Source organism: Crinia signifera, chromosome 4, assembly GCF_055691185.1.
Source record: "Crinia signifera chromosome 4, ASM5569118v1, whole genome shotgun sequence".
NCBI lineage: Eukaryota > Metazoa > Chordata > Amphibia > Anura > Myobatrachidae > Crinia > Crinia signifera.
In genome coordinates this window covers 133,068,773-133,088,878 of record NC_139220.1, presented here as the reverse complement: position 1 = coordinate 133,088,878, position 20,106 = coordinate 133,068,773, and the positions used below count along the sequence as shown (strand labels likewise).

At 44.4% G+C, this 20,106-nt stretch overlaps 1 protein-coding gene across 1 annotated transcript; it reads left to right on the top strand.

Moving 5' to 3' along the window:
* Positions 1-7,677: 7,677 nt before the first annotated feature.
* Positions 7,678-19,701, top strand: SLC35E3 (solute carrier family 35 member E3). Its single transcript, XM_083182523.1, has 5 exons — positions 7,678-8,401; positions 13,245-13,355; positions 16,025-16,183; positions 16,263-16,345; positions 18,953-19,701. The coding sequence occupies exons 1-5, from the start codon at positions 8,015-8,017 to the stop codon at positions 19,137-19,139; spliced, it is 927 nt and encodes a 308-aa protein (XP_083038649.1). The 5' UTR covers positions 7,678-8,014; the 3' UTR covers positions 19,140-19,701.
* The last annotated feature ends 405 nt before the right edge of the window (positions 19,702-20,106 follow it).

Genomic DNA, 20,106 nt, shown 5'->3' with positions numbered 1-20,106 from the left:
CTAAATATTGTAATGACATGAATATAGCACAAATATTGTAAAATTGTTACTGTAAAACAAATTTTATAATTGTGTATTGTAATTAAACACAAGGAAGCAGGAAAATAAAACATTAATACGGCCACATGTGTCATTAAGCCTGATTCAGACCCAATTGCTATAAAGCAGAGCCCTGTGATCAGATAGCCGCTGCCCCACCAGAGTGAAAACCCGCCCTTTTGCAGAAAAAATGGCTAATTCATTTGCAGCATACCCACCACAGAATGATGTCATCACTGTGTGCAGTGTCAGAGTAGCCCTGGACTTACTTGACGCCTGCAATGAAACAGGCAGATCGGGGCCAGAGTTGACGGGTGTGGTATATGGTCCCGACAGTCATTAGCCCGACGTCAGGATCCCGACTGGCCGGATTTAGACAGCGGGGGAGCGCAACAAAGCCCCTTGCGGGCTCGCTGCGCTCGCCACGATGCGGGCACGGTGGCTCGATACGCTCACCACCTATCCTATTCTCCCTCTATGGGGGTTGTGGACCCCCACGAGGAAGAATAGCTGGTGACTGTCGGGACCCTGAGTGTCGGGGTTTTGACTATCAGGATCCCGACGTCGGGGTAATGACTGTCGGGAAACTGTCCAGCACCCGAGCTGACGTCAGAGGCACTCACTGAAAACGCCTATCCATGCCTGCGTTTTACCATGACACTTCCATTAAATGTCATGCTGCCACCACAAACACGACAGCCTGTCAATCACCTTGCCATGGCCAGTGAACAAAAAAAATGCTGGATTTTATTGCACAAACGCCTCATGCGTGGTCATCACGCTCTGTGCGCATGCACATTATTTCGATAATTAATCTGTGAAATTCACAGCACAGCGATCAGATGGAAATTAGGATCCTTGTCTCCTCATACCATGTTACCCAGTCTCATAAAAACTCTCAGTATTTCCCCTTAATTTCAACCTCTGGTGAACTCAATATTTGTCTGGCCTCCGGGCAACCGGGACAAACTTACATCACTGGCTACCAGTCCGCTGCTGTGGTGCTGTAGAACAATGGTGGAGTGAGTGACTAGTGAGCCAAGTGGGACCTGGATGTGGCCCTGTGCACATTAATTTAAGGTAAAGGGAAATTGATTGTACTATATTCTAGGGCTGGGGTAGCCAACCCTAGTCCACGAGAGCTACCAACAGTGCATGTTTTGCAGGTCTCCTCACAGAATCTGGAAAATGTGACCTGTTGGTAGCTCTCGAGGGCTAGGGTTGGCTACCACTGTTCTAGGGGAACCACTAGTGGATATTTAATGGGTGCAGAGCACATGGGCACCTGAGTACAGGGAGGACGACGACGACACCATGCATATTGCACCCAAGTTTAGATAAATCTATACACATCTCCAAATTTTAGGGTACAAATCAAAGGAAAATTATTTTTTACTATTCATCCTTGCAGACATAACACTGAAACTCACTAAAAGACAAATGCAATATATCAACTGAACCTTGGAGACGTAAAACTTGTAAAAAGCAGATAGCAGGGAAATGATAAGGGAGTTATAAAAAAAACTTGTATTGCTGCCATTTCTTGGTTCATATAATATGCTGTATCCTAGTACAAAACTTGGTAGCACAGCATATGACTAGCTTCTCCAAGCTGTGTGGATGGTTATAGAGGGGGGAGTTCTTATGCAGCAGACAGTCTGCACAGTATAATTAATTTGCAAAGTTACACAGAGTCTGTCTGAAAGTGCTGGGGCAGTCCTGGTACTCACTGTGCAGTAGGATGCACCTTTTATGGTCTGATCCTGTCAGTAATATGTGTGTCTTGGCAAGTTTTTACCACTTTGCTGTCTCTGAGCTTTGTTTACACTTGTTGGCAAATAGTTTTTGTTAAATTGCCTACAGGCATGAAATGATGAAATACACAGCATGCTTGATCATACATACTACTGTAAGAAATGTCAGTTCTTTGGCCATTCCTTATACAACTAGTCTTCTGATACAAAATAATTGCTGTATTGAATCAATACTGTGTGTGGCAGTTTTTCTAAACCAATGTGAAAATGAATGACCCTGCTCATATACAAAAGAACTGGTAATTCAGGTTGGTAGGCAAGGTTTCTGTAATCCCATTGCTGATGTGTAACAATTTACATTTGAATCCCAGTTCACAAATATTTCTGCATACCTGTGGGTAGTTAGCAGGGTTAATGTGTCCAGTGTAAATCATTTTCCTAAATATTGATTCATATTTACTTGTAACAACTTTGAGGTGCATATTTATATAACAACTCTTAAGCTGGGTACAAATTAGGTGATTTTGCTAAATGATATCGTTATGTGTGTGTGTTATAGATTCAGATTAAATTAAAAGTAATTTGTAGTTGATTTGACAATTTATCAAGGCTAATATTAGGTGATTTTTGTAAAAACAATTTAGTTAAAATTTCTTGGTAGCTGTCCTTAAACTTTCTGTGCATAACTACTTTATTTATTTGGTACTAGTGTAGTTTCACGGCGGCACTTACCGCGGATCACATCGTATGCAAATTGCATACAATTTGCATAGGATTTGCATGCGATGCGCTTTAGCACACCCCCACTATCTACTTTAGCCTGAAGCGTGGTGAGCCACGATCTGTTCATATACGGCCACTATCCACGTTGGTGTGGAGTTGATTTTCTAAAGAGTGCACGCGAAAAATGAGCCCAAAGCGTGGCGAGCGAAGCAAGCCCCGCAAGTGGACGCGGAATACACATCAAGTAATACACATAATACTTGCTTCCAATTTGCATTAGATTTTTCACACCCCCACTAACCACGTCATCCCGAAGCGTGGCAAGCCACTATGTTTCTATGTTTCTATGAGGGAACACGATACGCGTCCTCCTGACCTGTTCATACCCCCACTATCCACGTCGGCGTGGAGTTGACTTTATAAAGTGTGGCGAGCGTAGTGAGCCACCGAGCCCGAAGCACGGTGAGCGATCTGAGCCCCGTGAGAGGACGCGGAATACACATCAAGTAATACACGTAATACAAGTCAAGTAATCTGCTGCACTCGCCATGCTTCGGGCTCATTTTCCGCGGCCGCTGCGCTCGCCACACTTTATAAAATCAACTCCACGCAGACGTGGATAGTGGAGGTATGAACAGGGCGGGTGGATGCTTACCGCGTCCCCTCGCAGGTGTGCTCGTCACGCTTTGGGCTAACATGGATAGTGGAGGTGTGCTAAATCGCATCACATGCAAATCGTATGCAAATAAATAGCTGCAGGCTGTAACATTTCCCTGCATTATCACTTTCATACCCCTTTCACACCAGAAAACGCAGGGACTTACCCAGGAATATGGTCCCTTGATCATGCAGGGACGCTCCTGGGTTGGCCCCTTTCCCAGCCTAGTCCCTGCATTATCTGGTGTGAGGGGGCAGGTGGCGGGAGGCAGGGTGAGTGGGATGATGCTGGCGGTGCCAGCCGTGGATTAGCTCAGGGTGGAACTATACCCATTAATTGCCCGGTGGCTTCCCCCGGCAGCTTCCCCCAGCGGTGGGAGGGGCGGGAGACAGCAGGGGACGGACGTGTGATGTTACTGCTGGCAGAGGCTCAGCAGTCCCGGCACCAAGCTCTCCACCAGCAGCTACAAGAACCCCCTTACCGGAACCCGCCCCCCCCCCCCCCCCACAGGCCTGACCTCCCGAACCAGCACTCGCACGACCCCCACATGGATGGGATCCCCCAGGTCCAACACCCTGGCTGCTGCCATCCCCCAGACTCCATAGACCGACTCCAGTGAGTAGAAGCCGGTTGGCCCCTTTCACACCAGCCAGTAACCCGGGCAGGTCACGGGAGCAACCCTGCTGGCTAGCAGGGTTGAAATCCTGGCAAAATTACCAAGGAATTTGGCCAAGGAACCTTTCACATCAGCACTAGTCATGGGTTGTTCCCGGGCCAATTTAGGCTGGAGTGAAAGGGGTATCAGATGTGACAGCTTGCAGAACTCAAAGGAGCTTTGGACTTTAGTTATCACACTACTGCAGAAAGTAGCACTGAATGCGGAGAAGCATCATACACAGGTCCGATTTGGATTGATTTAATCCATATTCAACAGATCGGTCAATATAATGGATAAAACAGTATGTTTCAGAAAGCCAAAGCATTCAATTGAATAGTTGCCTTACTAACTGGAATTACATTGTCAGGAAAATAAAATATACAGAAATACCCAGGATCAATATTTTGTGAAGTTATGCTTTTGCGCCCTCTAGTGTCATGATGTCAATGCCTGTAAAAAGGAAATAAATCTGGCCTACTAGAATCAAATGAAGCTACTATGTGATTCCCTAATAGTGATTTCTGGCCATGTTTTTTTTCCAGGGCCAGCAACAGAAATCTTGGGGCCCGATAATATTTATTTTTAAATTTAGTAATTATTTTATTGTTTTATTGAATGGGGCCCAATAGTATTAATAAAAACCATTAATGTCACTAGTAGAAAAGTACAATTTATTTACAGTTTCTTATATAGCGCAGCAGATTCCGTTGCGCTTTACAATAGTATACAGTGATAGAACAAACTGGGTAACAACAGACAGACTTGAAGGTTAGAGGTCCCTGCTGCAAGCTTACAATCTATAGGGATATGGGAGGGAAACACAAGGACAGGCATCAGTAAGCAGTCCCACCAAGTTACAAGTCCAGAAGGGAAGCTGTATAATACATAAGTGCCTCAGAGGGCTATGCGTGTAGAACTTAAATATGATAGGCTTGCCTGAAGCATACCTGCCGACTTCTCAGCCTTTTGGCTAAGATCAAGTGTAGTATCTTTTTTTTTTCAGTTGGGTCTGGACCGCCCCCCTGGCAGAGAATAGAGAAAAGCTGGACCAAACCACCGTGCTATTGAGCTGAGGCTTAGAGTACCTCATGTTCTGGGCGGGTGTAAGGTCTGGCTGAGTATCTGCACCCTGCTGTAGGGGGGGGAACACACTCTCCTACTGGTAGGGAGGGGAGAAGCAAGGGCCTAGTAGATGGGGCTCTTGTTCGGGGGTCTATAGCCTCTGAGGGAGAGTCACTCGAAAAGCCCGGTCTAGTATCCACTCCCAGGAAGAAGGGAAAAGCTGGGACCGAGTAGATTGCTCTCTGGTTCGGGGGTTCCCAGTTCCCTCGGCCAGAGAGACAGTGAAAAGCCCAGCCCAGTACTCAATACCTGGGAGAGATGAAACGTCGGGACTGAGTAGGTGTTTTCTTCTCCTTCAGTTGGTCTATTCAGCCGCTGCGGGGGAGACTCATCGAAAAGCCCGGTGAAGTATCCATTCCCATGCCGGGGGACCGGAAAGGGCCTGCTGGTGAGGCGGAGAAACACTTGGTCGGACGCTGACTGGCTGGCTGCCTGGAGTCCGAGGCTGCACTGTGCCCCCGGGGAAACTCGGGGGTGCCGAACATGCACGGGTGATCCCAAGTCACCTTGCACAAGTATGGCACTAGCACTGCGCACTTCCCTTTAGGTTAGCGCTTCACGTCCTTACCTCGTCCTTTTGGATGGGGTGGGACAATTTTTCACACCCCCACCCCGGCCTTCTGGCTGGGGTCTCTTTATTTATTTATTTTCCCTCTCACGTTTGTCACTTTTCACGTTCTTTGTTTTTTGTAGTTTGTCACTTTTTTTGGGGTAGTGTGGACGACTCTTATGGGCCTTCCATTTCCCCAATGTGCTGAAGCTCTCGCCTTTTGGGGAGAGCTTCGGTCCCCCCGAGGACGACCCCGAGCCGCAAGGCGGAGGGAAGTCTACTGAGGGTCTCTCCAAACCTTTGGGTGCGGAGGACCCACCGTCCTAACCCTTCCGGGGGTTGAGGAGTGAGGGTCTCTCTAAGCTTCGGCGAAGAGGACCCACCGTTCCCTATTTTCCCCTCTTCGGCCTTATGGTTGAGAGGGGTTAGGGGAAAAACGGGGCCCTTCTCCTTCGGGAGAAAGCCCAATTCGAACGCACGGCCCCCTTTGCACGTGTTTAGGCACAGCACTGGTGGTAGGGAGCACACCTCAGGCTCCTGAGTTTTTCCAAACTCATACCTGCCGACTTCTGAAAATTCCTTTCCGGGAGAAGCCCGGAGAGGAGTGAAGGGGGGCTGGACGAGGCTTCGTTTTGGGGGCGGAGCAAGGCTGATGTCACTAAGCCCCACCTCCACGACCAACAGTCTCATTAATTCACGGGTCCGTAGGTGGGGGAGGGGCTAAAATGACGCGATTCGCATCATTTAGCCCCGCCCCCTCCCCGTGGATCCGCAAAATTCTGAAATTTATACCGCGGTGAAGGGGGGGAGTAGGGGCTGTGGCTAGAATGCGGGAGACTTGCCCACCTTCCGGGGGGCCGGGAGGGGGACCCGATTTAAGAGAACCTTCCGGCCATTCCGGGAGGGTGGGCAAGTATGGCCTGAAGAGGTGAGTTTTCAGGGAACGCTTAAAAGTTTGAAGGCTAGTGGAGAGTCTTATTGTGTGTGGAAGGGCATTCCATAGGGTTGGAGCAGCCAGATGAAAGTCCTGTAATAGTGAATGGGAGCTAGTGATCCATGCAGAAGAGTGACGCAGAGCGGAGTGGTCGAGATGGGAGATATTTTGTGATAAGTAAGGAGATATATGCTGGTGCAGTATGGTTAATAGCTTTATATGCGAGTAGAAGTGTTTTATATTGAAGACATTCTCTCAACCCTCCTGTGTCCTCAGTCCCAGCCTGCGTCCAGAGGACCAGGGCAGGGGGCCGCGACCTGCTTGTCAGACGCAGCCAAGTCCATAGTTCCTTGCGGGACTCCCTGGTGAATACTGCTGGCAAGTTAGACTCCGCGCCCCTGCTTCTGGTCTCCGCCAACCCTCTGGTTCGCTGTGCCCGGGTCCCCAGTGCATGTCATATATTAAGCCTCCTGCTTTCCGCTTTCCAGTGCCCTCCACGGTCACAGCCGGGAACACAAGAAACCCCGGTGCTGACATAGTGTCCTCGTCAGGCAGCATAGTCAACGTACTGTCCCCGGGAGCTGCAGCTCTGTCCCCGGCATCCCTGGCAAGCCTAGTGAGGACTCTCACACAGCACCGGTAACCAGCAGATCCCCTATGTGAGTGGGCAATGGCTGCTGGCATACACAGGAATTTAACGTGACATTATTCGTGTGACCACGCCCCCTTTTCGCATGTGTACCGATTTTTGCAGTGCAAATGTTGGAGGGTATGAGTGGGGGGTGCGTTAAACCTATTTTGGGGACATACAATGATATAATTGTATAGCTAATGTCATGAGCATAGAAAAAATTACATTAAAAAATCGCATCACATCGCATGCCGTTATAATGGCCCATGCGATGCGATTTCCCTACGGTGCCGTACGGAGGAAATCTGGGCGCCATGCTAGGAAACAAGTACCGATTTTTTTAAGGAAAGGAAAAAAGCTACTGACCACAGTAAGCAGAAACATTATTTTACATTTACTTTTATTGTTTACTGATTGGGATACAGGTTTTTTGTTTTGTTTACCAGGACTAAAGATGGCTGCTCGGAGATATGAACAGAACGTGAGCAGTCTGAAGTTTGGTCTACTACTCTAACCTGTTGCTAGGTGGAGCAGCGCCCCCTACCGGCAGTGTTGTGAACCATGTGACGTGTCAACATTCAGCGCTCTGCGCAGCCGCTGGAGCAGAGGCAGTCAGTGGCCCAACCAGCGGGGAGGAGGAGGATCCCGACCCCAGTGACTGGGCATCTTCTGTTCCGCCTGCTGCACAAATCTGCCATCTGCCTCCTCCTATGTGTGCACTGTGCAGGATTGCTGTATGACACTCTCTGCTTCCCGTATTCACAGCTGTCCTCTAGCTGCTTTACTCGGTCCACACCAGCCGCCTCACTCTGATCACCTCCCCTGTGCTTCCGTTGCCTCCGCTCTGGTCTCACATGCCCCCTAGCTGCCGGCGTCTAGTGTCCTATGGTCGGCGTGAGATAACGGTCCGTCCTGATTCCAGCATCTTGCTGCCCAGTTGCCGGCATGTCTGCACCCGCGCCCTGGAGGATAGCTGCCGGCCTTTTGGCCAACCTGCTCTCATCCATCTGTATTGTGTTTATCAATAAGTGGATCTATGTGCACCATGGCTTTCCCAACATGAGCCTGACCCTGGTGCACTTTGTGGTCACCTGGATGGGGCTGTACCTGTGTCAGAGACTTGGAATGTTTTGCCCCAAGAGCCTTCCTGTCTCTAAAGTGCTGCTCCTGGCCCTCAGTTTCTGTGGCTTTGTGGTCTTCACCAACTTGTCCCTTCAGAACAACACCATAGGCACCTACCAACTGGCAAAGGTCATGACCACCCCTGTCATCATCCTCATCCAAACCCTGTGGTATGGAAAGGCTTTCCCCCTGAAGATCAAGCTTACCCTGGTGAGTGTGATTTCCCATCAGCTCTGTGCTTCCTTCTTATAGGTTGTATGCTTTATGCTACATTGGCAGGTATTCAATGCTGTGGGTGAGTGGTGACAGCGAGCAGAGCTTCCTGCTCGCTGTCACTACTCACCCTGACAGTATTCAACGCAGCCCCCTCATACGCCAATTCTCCCTCGCTCCATTTTTTGAGTGAGGGGGAATTGGCGTATGCGGCTCCTGAAACAGCGAGACTCGCGGTTAAATACCGTGAGTTTCCTGCATTAGCCGCGGGTCTCGCTTTTTTGGGGAATTCTCGCCGTCTTGTGATGGCTAGGATTTCCCCAGAACATTGAATAGAGCGAGCGGCCGGCACGGGGATTAAACAGCGAGGATCGCTGGTTTTCTGCAATCCTCACTGTTTAACCCCCTCGCTGGCCGCTCGCCGTGGCATTGAATACACCCCATAGACTGCTGAATAATGTTTAGGTTTGGGACTGCAGGCAGGGTTCCACCTAGTTTAGAATAAATTCTTTTCTATGTTTTCCCATTTACACATAGGAAACATTGCTGTTGTACCCTTCTGTGTGTGGCTGTGGTGGTGGTGGTGGTGTGTGTTTTTTTTTTTTTTTTTTTTAAGCTGCCAGGTTGGTAAATACTGTTGAGGTGGCACATGTCAACCCTAGGTTTTAGAGAAGAGGGTAAATTAATTGAGTACATTCACCTTTTGGTATAGTTGTTCATTAATCTTTTTAAGAATAGCCGGTGTTTTAACAGTCGGGATCCTGCCGTTGGGTAAATGATTGTCGGGACCCTGTCCGGCACCCATTGTGAAAGGGTCAGACTGGCTCACATTTGCAAAGACTGAGAAAATCATTCGATTGTGAGTGAATTGCATATTGATGTGTGACGGGATAGAGAATTGTTAATTTTTAAAATTAATTCTCTTATTTATTCTCGACAGGTTTTTAATCTGTCTGGGCAGCTAACCACACTCGGTCATCTCCAAATTTGCAGATGAATGATCAGGTCTGAATTAGCCCCCAATCAGATTTGGGCAGAGGCATCAACTGACATTAAAGGTCCATACACACTGGGCGACTATGCACAGCGTGTATGGACAGCGATGATGACAATCACCACTGTGTGGAAAGCCACTCAGTGCATAAACACTGAGCGGCTTTCCCCCTGCCTGGCGCTGACGGAGGGGGGAGGACAAAGCCGTCCTCAAAGCCGCTCATCTGTTGGTATTACCAATAGATGAGCGGCTTTCCCGGTGATGTTGCGGGAGCGCGCAGCAGAGCTCATCGCTGGGGCATACACACTGGGCGACTTTGAGCTGAAAGCCGCTAAAACAGGCTGTTTTGAGCGGCTTTCAGCTCAAAGTCGCGCAGTGTGCCACTTCTACCCTAACCCAATCCCTAGCAGTAAAGGGGCAAATTGGATGGCGCATATGGCTATCTGCCATCGAATGCTATGTTTCTCTGTAAAGGCCCCCATACATTATACGATTTGGGCACGATTTCACCCGATTCGGATGAATCGGGCCGTGAAATCGGCCCAAATCGCACTTGCAGACACCCCCCTCCGATCCGATGCGCGGTCCCGTGCGCATCGGATCGGGGACGGGAGGTCGATCGGGCTGCACATAAGATTTGCTAAATCTTACGTGCAGCCCAGCCCCGGAGCCGTGCGGGGGATGCCGGCTATAGGGAGCCGGGCAGGAGGCACTTGAAGCTGTTGTGGTGGGGTGACAGCAGGAGCAGGGCGCCGGGCAGGGAGGATGACGCACGCTGGCTGCCGGGCAGCGGCGCGAGCCGGGAGGAACAGATAACTAGCAAGCCATTGATTGGCTGAGACCTCTCGCTTGCTAGTCATCTGTATGGGCTTTTTTTCAAATTATCTGTTCCTCCCGGGCCGGCTCCCGCCGCTGCCCGGCAGCCAGTGTGCGTCATCCTTCCTGCCTGGTGCCCTGCTCTCGCTGTCACCCCACCACAACAGCCTCCTCCTGCCCGGCTCGCTATGCAGCCTCCTCCTGCTCAGCTCTCTATTAGCCGGCATCCCCCGCCTGCTGATGTCCCCCACATGGCTCCCTCCTCCTGCAGCTCCCCGGGGACTGCATATGATACTCCATGAGATTTATCATATGCAAACCTTGGCACATCAAGTGCCTAATCGTGTGTCCCCCTCCCGGGGAGCTGCAGGGTGAAATCAGGTCCGACTTGTCCCTAGGACAAGTCGGACTAATGTATGGGGGCCTTAACGTCTGAAATTTTCAAATCCTACAGTGAGCATCTCCATACAAATCCAGGCATGTGCACAATTCGCATATTTTTGGACACCTGCTGTATACACATGGACATTTACGAATGCTTATGTTTACATCTGAATCAGGTACAATGGGGCAGATGTATTAAGCCTTAGCAAGAGATAAATGCAAGGGTGATAAGGAGAGATAAACTAAACGTCCAGCCAATCAGCTCCTTTCTGACTTTTTTTCAAACACAGCCTGCAACATGGCAGTTAGCAGGTGATTGGCTGGACGTTTATCTAACTGCCATGTTGCAGGCTGTGTTTGAAAAAAAGTCAGAAAGGAGCTGATTGGCTGGACGTTTATCTCTCCTTATCACCCTTGCATTTATCTCTTGTTAAGGCTTAATACATCTGCCCCATTGTTCCATATTGTGCATTGAAATACTTGAAACATTGGTTGAATTTGCTCCTTCTATGCTGAGATTGTGGAGCACATCCTGTTAAGTATCCAGTAGAAAGGTTTTATTGCTGATTGTCCTCTATTTATTTTTATTTTTTGTGAGGTTTTTGAAATCATTATCTGGAAACAAACTGATCTTGTTGGTAGACATGAATTGCAAACTAAAACCTGTTAGGAGATAACAAAGCCCTTTGTTTCTTGGGTTTCTGTAAAACTAGAAGGCCTTTTTGTTTTGTTATTTATGCTGCACATACACTTGTGAGATATTGCATGCAATCATTCGATTTCGACCACATCTGTTCGATAAATCGAATGAGTGTATGCACATTTTGTGTCCCATTCGGCTCGATGCACGGGCACGCCAGTCGAATCCCGCATCTCATGGTCTTATGTTCTGCACATAATATTTATCGAATTGTACGTGTAGTCGAATGCTGTTTTGTGTGCATTCGATTTCTTCTAACTGCGACTTTCGATTCCTGAAGATTTTTGGTCACTTCTTGCACCCACTGTGCACAGATCTGTTCGATAATCTGGTGGGTTTGTTTACAGCATTCGATCATGCAATCTCACCCATCTTTTTTATAGCAAGGGGCATTCAATAAATCGCATGATTGTATGCACACTTGAACAATCAATGCGATTTATTGAAAGGTGAGCTTCAAGTGAAATCGAACGCGATATCCCATCAAATGCAATCGCACAAGTGTATGGGGAGCATTACACTTTCTTCAGCTGATCAGAGTGATTAACACATAATATACAAACCTGTTCTGAGCACCTTGTCCCTGGTTTAGACTAGACCAGTGGTTCCTAAACTGGGCTGGCAGTCTAGTACCAATTATCATTATTTATGATCATTTTAATAAGCAAAACTACAATTTGTGACTTCCAATCCTAAAATATTTGGGCATGAAGAAGCAAATCATATTCCTGACCATATATCTAACCATAAGGATTACTTCATTAAATATATTGTTTTTGAATTTCTCAATAATAAACTTTTGACTTAAGGATCCTTATGAAAAAATACTGATACTCTAGGGCACCATGATTTAAAAAAAAAAAAGTTTGGGAACCACTGGCCTATACCGTTAGGAATCCTAAATAAATAGGTGAGGTATTGCATTTTATTCCCGCATGCGATACCCCTGGCAAATCACCCGACAGCTCTCCGGCGGCTGGATCGCATGCGATACCTCCTATATGGTCATTTTTTATCCAATGTATCATATTCGATCCCATTCACCACTACGAGAAACCCTGCATTATGCTTACTGTGTGCTCAAGGGTTTCTTTTGTCTGTTACTGTACTACCAACATCCTCTGTATTATGTGCATTGTTTTTTTATGTCTGTAAAGTGCCTTGAGTCATGAGCGAGGAAGTGCGCTATATAAATTAAACTTACTTACATGCACGGGACCTTGGATCGGAATCCTAAGTAAGGGGCTCCAGAACCTCCTTAGGTTGGGAGGAGGAACGATAATCTCTTTTGGTGCCCATGGGTCTCAGCTAAAACTGATGCCTTATGAGGAGTCCTGGGGGCAGAACTTCTATAAGCAAAATCAAATAGAAAAACAGTGCATATCACATAACATCAGGAGTACACATAGTGCATATCTCACCAAGAGTATATGCACTATTTTTCTATTCGCTTTTGCTTATGGAACCAAAATTGAAACTGAATGGAATATCAAATGATTTTTCTACATTCTATGCAGATTCAATCCCAAAGCATGCTCCTGTGTAGTGTAAATCCAGACCCAGATCGAATAGAAAGTGAAATCTCACAGTGTGTACGCACCGTTCCATCTGTAGGCCAGCATGTGATCAGACAAGATGGACCAAGTGATTCCTATCTTCCATCAAATTCAATGTTTCTATACTTTCATTGATAAGGTTGTGTAAATTTTGTTAACTAATTAAGGGCCAGATTCTCTAAGCTTCAAAAGTGATAAAATGGAGAGTGATAAACAGCCAGCCAATCAGCTCCTGCCTGCCATGTCACATACTGTGTTTGAAAAATGTGAGGTAGGAGCTGATTGCTTGGTTATCACTTTTGAAGCTTAGAGAATCTGGCCCTAAATGTGAATTAACTGAATTCTGTGTCGTGCATGTAGTAAAAATAATTCGATTGTCTTTCTTTGCAGGTACCAATTACATTAGGAGTGGTCCTGAACTCTTATTATGACGTGAAGTTTAATGTCTTGGGGATGGTCTTTGCTACACTGGGTGTCCTAGTAACATCCCTTTATCAAGTGGTTTGTAATACTAATGCTTACTTTCTTGGTGTGTAAATAAAGGTATAGCCTATCTATGATAAAAGCAGCAAAAACAACATACAGTTTCATTGTCCTGCATAAGTAACAAAGAAAATGAAAAACCAATATGACAGGCTGAAAGGATATAGAAAGTAGAACTAAAAAACTGCGGTGGATAGCAGAGTGTCTGCTCAGGACGCTCCAGGTGGCTCTGCAGTAGCGCTAATAGCTGTATAACGCAACAGGGGTTAGAAAAAGGAAAGATTGTCTCTTTGTTGGCGCACTGAGAAGAAGAAAGTATTGTTAAAATATACCTTTTATTGATTTATGTTAAAAAGGAAAAGTATTCGCGTGAAATATTCCCAAAAATAGTCAATAAAATAAGTATTAGAAAATATAGACACAAATAAACACACACAGCGGATACAATTCAATACTTATTTTATTGACTATTTGGGGGAATATTTCACGCAAATACTTTTCCTTTTTAACATAAATCAATAAAAGGTATATTTCAACAATACTTTCTTCTTTTCAGTGCGCCAACAAAGAGACAATCTTTCCTTTTTCTAACCCCTGTTGCAATATACCATTGTCTTTGGCAGCACCCCCAGCATCTGATTTGACGAATAAACGTCCAAAATAAAAATTGGGGCCTCGTTCTGGGTACAATTAGTACCAACCAGTGCAAAAGTTTTTCCCCCTGTTCCCTTTCCCTTTGATTACCCTAATGGCTGTATACGCTGCAAGCTAAATGTAGTGCTGTGTGGCTGTGATGGTGTCAACCCCAGGTTCCTTGCACACAACACCTTTTCCACTAGCAAAAATAACTCTGGTCGACGCGCAGGGACATTCTTCGACCCAGGTTTTTTGGTAGTGGAAATGCAAAATCCAAGGTCGACTGACCCGGGATGCCAACCTGGGTAGTTACCTGGGATGCTCCTGGGTCCAGGGCAGTGGAAACGGGTAACCAGGGTCAATGCGACCCAGGTCCTGTTCCCTGCAATACAGGGAGATGCTCTTATCTCACAGTGTCATCCAACCCCACCTCCCGATGACATCACATGTCCAGCTTTATGCAGGGTGGGGGGTGGCAAAGGGTTTGCAAGCCGGGTTGCACCCATGTACAAAATCCCAGGTGCGACCTGGCTTGCAAGTTGTAAAGGGAAGTTATGGCCCTATGAGTTACTATTGACAAGTTGCGCATTTCTTATGCTGTTACAGTGCATTAGTTTCTACCTGAGGGTAGAGTGTTATCTTCCAGGTGAATCAGAAATAGGGAGAGAAACTGCAATAAAAAATAGCTGGGATTAAAATAACTTCTATTGACCAGTTTCAGAGTATATCTTTTAGCTTTAGAAGGAGCAAGAGCTGTCAAATCTATACTGTTATGTACTTTATTTTGAGGGGCAACATTTTAGACTTGATGAATGGTTACAGCTACAGTATTTGTAGTGACCTATAACATTTTGCCCTTGAAAATTAACATATGCTCACAGTACTGGTGCAGGGTGCTAGGGGGAACACTATCATTTTATTGTTTCACAAATTTAATTGGGGAAACTTTAAAAGGTCTCTGAATATTTTAGGGGATGATTCAATTGTGGCATGCGTCCCCTGCTCAGCATCTATACAAATGGGCATTTATCAGAGCTAATCAATTGTTTCTCTGATCTGATGGCCATTAGTAGTTAATGTGCCTGACACTTGTCTAAAGATCTTGATTGGTTGTCTAAACTCATGGTTTGGGTCATGGGTCCTCAAACTGCGGCCCTCCAGATGTTGTGAAACTACAAATCCCAGCATGCCTTGCCACAGTTTTGCTATAAGGGAGTGTTAAAACTGTGGCAAGGCATGCTGGTATTTGTAGTTTCACAACATCTGGAGGGCCGCAGTTTGAGGACCCATGGTTTGGGTATTTCAACTACAGACTTTTTCACACCCTTTTTTTTTTTCTTGCGCCCTTGAAAGCTGTAAGAAAATATGTGATTGTTAATGGACAGGCCACAATTGCCCTCTTAGACATTTGTGTTGGATGCACGGTTCAAACAAATTAGTAAAACATTTGGAAAGTAAATACTATCCTCATTACTATTCATCAATATTTCAGTTAGAATTCACTATATATCACTGGGAACAAATAGGTTAGCTTTAATATTTTTCACTCTACTGTAGGTACAGGGTACCGATCAGTGAGGAGGGCATATTTTTAATTAGAAGGCAAAATTTTAGTTGTATGGTATCTCTGCAGTAGCTTTAGCAATACATCAGGTCTAGAATTTTGAAGAGCAAAATTTGGTACTTGTGTAGTTTCACGGTGCCAGCATGGCGCCATGCGTCGGAGTCCCCTTGTGGGGCTCGCTATGCTCGCCACGCTATCTAAAATCAACTCCATGCCAACATGGATAGTGGGGGTATGAACTATCCATGTTGGCATGGAGTTAAGTTAATTTATTTTAGATAGTATGTGCCGAGCGTAGAACCTGGATTAGCGGCGCCGTGAAACTACACAAGTACCCAAAATTTAAATGTCTCCTTCCTGATCGTCAGTTTGTACCTAGTGTGAACACTACTTTAGAGTTTTGTGTGAAGTACGCTTTCTGTTTGTATAGTGTATTGTGAACCCAATACTTTGGTTCTTACTGTCTTGATTGTTCATTTGTTTGTAGTGGGTTGGAGCCAAGCAACACGAGTTACAGGTGAACTCTATGCAACTGCTGTACTACCAAGCACCTCTGTCTTCTGCTATGCTGCTCTCTGTTGTACCATTATTTGAACCAGTGGTTGGAGAAGGAGGGATTTTTGGACAATGGTCACCCACAGCGTTGGTATGTTTTCTTTGTTATATTATGCCTGAATATTTAGCTGGAAGTTATTCAGATTAATACATGTTCTTCTATTTAACAGATAATGGTTCTTCTTTCTGGAGTTATCGCCTTCACTGTAAACCTGTCTATCTACTGGATTATTGGGAACACTTCACCTGTTACGTATCCTTTTAAAGTCCTGTTTCTATATTGGCCTAAGGTCTGTATAGTTGTGTCATGTCCATTGTGCTGCAATGGTCAAGAACTTCTTATTCAGAAAATAACATCTATGGTTTTTCTATCTGCATTGGACAGTAAGCAGAGTATAGTGCATCACCATGGTATATGGTCATAATGTCAGCATGTGAATGGCGACCTTAGAATGTTGACTATTTTAAGGTTAGGTATACTTGACCTCCTCATGGTCAATAACCGGCTCACTATACAATGTTGACATGTGGACTTCCTGACCATGTCATCACTCTGACTGCCGACATTTAGAACATTTTGATGTTCTTAATGTCAGCACATTCTTTGACACCCAATCACCATACTTTCAGGAACATAATATGGCAATGATGATGGCTCCTTCACAATGCAGGGTTCTGTTTCAATGAAACGACACAAAGCCATAAAAAAAAAAAAGACTTCCATGTCTCTGAAAATGCTAGATTATTAAGGAAAGGAAACTATTCCCTTTTAATAGTAAGAGGGATAGTGAAATGTTACTTTACATTTCCTAAATACTTTAGCTATCATGGCAAGTTGCCTTTTTCCTTAGCACTTCTGTTCTCTTTGCATTAAATATGTTTGCACTTAAAAAAGGAACTATATACAGTAAGTAAAAAAAATGCCTCCTGTTAAAAAAATATATATCTTGCTATTCAAAAACACAGAAAAGGCATTTAGGGATTTCTTCAGTACTGCGGTTTCCCGAACAGGTCCTCCAAATGCATCTCCGAAATGTGAACACCTCTGCCTGGTTGACAGGCAGAGATGTTTGCGGTGAGAGGCGGAGGTGGCCGGCATTTGTGTAAATGAGGGCGTTGCCCCCATTTCCCGGGTGTGGCAAGGCCAAGGACTGCGATGAGTGCTCCCTGCAACTGCAAGCCTGCATAAGGTCAGACTTACTAATGTAGGGTACGCACCAGAACAATTTGGCCCAAAATGACGCAATTTAGATACAATCTCCACCGATTGTATGTAAATTGGGCATGTTTTGGGCCAATCCTGATCCGATGTGTGGCCCCACGGGTGGTTTGGTCGTTTTTCAGATCCTACCAGCAGCAGTTAGGATCTGAAAATGACCATTCAAGTGGGTATGGGCCGTAATTTGGATCAGGATCGGACTGAATGCAGATTGTGAGCGGTTCGTAAGCTCCACCAGATCGTGAGCGGGTCGTACGATCATCTTATGACCCGCTCACGATCTGTATCAGTCTGGTGTGCACCGGGCATTAGACTTGCAGTCTCAGATAAACATTGCAACCAATCATGATCACATTGCAGTTTTAATCGCAAATGCAGGCAGGAGGAGGTACGTACCTCCTCCTGTATTTCCATTGCTAAGGATTGCAAATGCTATGCTGCTGCAAGCAGCTCAGCATATATGATCCATACTGAATAAGGACCTTTGTAAGGTAAACAATGTATTTGTAGTAGTTGTTAGAGACCTTGTGCAATCTAATACATTTTAAAGCATCCTTCAAAGGACACCATTTTGTATGGGACAGCTGATGTCTTTTATTAATGTTTGAAAAGAGAGAGAGATCATTTTTCTGGATGTGGTGCACCTAAAGAAATACACCTATAAAATGTAACTTGTTAATCAGAAATTACTTTTAAAACTGCGAAATATAAAACACGTAACATACAACACAAACAATACAAACAAGTGAATAAAGTGCGTGTTTAAAAAACACGTGTGACTATTATTATAGTGTGTAGTGAGCCTCTTTATCCAAAGAGAGTGAAACATTTCACTAGAGGTATGTCAGATCTGGCTCTTTATTTGAGGAAAAAAGGGAAAGAAAATATATTTTCTCTCGCTTAAAATAATTCCCTTATGCAAAAATAATGCCCCTAGGGTTGTTCATCTCGGTAGATAATCATGTCATTTACAAGAGCCTTTACAAAAGTGAGTTGGTGTCACAAGACCATAACGCTAATATGGACTAGCAGGCAGCTTCTGTATATCACTAACTGATCGATCCTTCAGTTAATACTGTTGTTGCAACCTTGATTGGACACTTACTTTCTTAATAAAGTGTATATACCAATATCGTATATGCAATAGAACATTGTATAATAATAGGAGATTATATTAAGGCACACTGAGACGTCACACGTGCTTTTTTTAAACACGCACTTTATTCACTTGTTTGTGTTGTATGTTATGTGTTTTATATTTCGCAATTTTAAAAGTAATTTCTGATTAAAAAGTTAAATTTTTTTAGGTGTCCATTTCTTTAGGTGCACCACATCCAGAAAACCTTTTTCCCTCTCTTTTCAAATATTTCATTAATTTGTCTGTGGTAGCACACCCCTGGATCTGATGAATAAATTCCATTGACTTATTCAATAGGGGGTCTTAAAATCCATATCTGAATGATCACTGCCACCAATCTTGTGCGATTAATCCTTGTACAGTCTTTTTTATTAATAGAAATATGCAGATTAATAATTATCTTTGCTTTTTAATTTGTACACTGTGGTGTTATGAAGAATTGAAAATGTTTTATTGCATACTAACTGGAACTGTGTTGCTATTAGTCCTTAACATATACTTAGGTACAATATGTTTGGACACTTCAAGTTCTGCATCACTCTATTGGGAGGATACATCCTATTTCAGGACCCCCTCTCACTTAATCAGGGAGCCGGAATACTGTGTACTCTGCTTGGCATTTTAGCTTATACACACTTTAAACTAAAGGAACAGGAATTAAATAAGAGTAAATTGGTTCAGAGGCCATAATGCTTGCCTCTCCAAACTGCAGTATTAAGGACATTTTTTCTAAGTATTATAAAGAATTGTTTTTTTTTAAATGAAGACTATTACAGAAGACAAATGAACGCCATATTTTTGCATTAAGTGGATTTTATAATGTTGTGTAAGTGCCGGTATTTTGAAGGTTTCAAGAAGATACAGTTGAAGGCTACTGCAATGATCAAATATACATATATATATTACTATGAACCGGTTATTAATCTAATTGTCTGCATTGTCTGCATTGTGCTTATGATCATCTCCTTTTTATAATTCATCATAACTCCCAAAAATTTGAAGGCTAGTATGAAACAAGAAAATTTAAGCTTCTTAAGTTTATCATATTGTAAAGCTGAAGGATATGTTGCCTAATCTGATATGTGCTTTGAGTGGCCTATATATAAATGTTGATTTCCATTTTCTGAGTAAGAATGTGGGATTGCTAGAGGTGTCTACATAAGGGAACTTTGAAACCTCTGTGAGTGCTAACTCAAAGTTTGCAGAAAAAATAAAAATATTCAGTATTCATATTGAATATATGTGAAAAACATTTTAGTTACATTACAAATTTTTTATTACTACATTGAACTTTTTAGATAATATTGATGTATATAATGATTTGTTTCATTAGGTTAAAAACAAAAGTATGGAACTAAATTTAAAGCTGGGTATAACCTATACAGTTATGTGGCAGACTATCTGTCCAATCTGGCTTGGAATGAAAATCTGGTAATATATGGGGAGCAAATGACAATCAAATTAGTTAAATCACCGGTTAAACCAGATAGTTTAAATGATGGTTTTTGGCCATATTCCTGTGTTTGGGATCAAATGGTTAATTGTCATTTACTCATATTACCAGATCAGCCAGGTTAACATGAATAAAATTGTATTTTTGTACAGTCTTGCTATTTAGGAAAGTTGGTAGTTACGATTGCATTAGGGCTTTTTCATA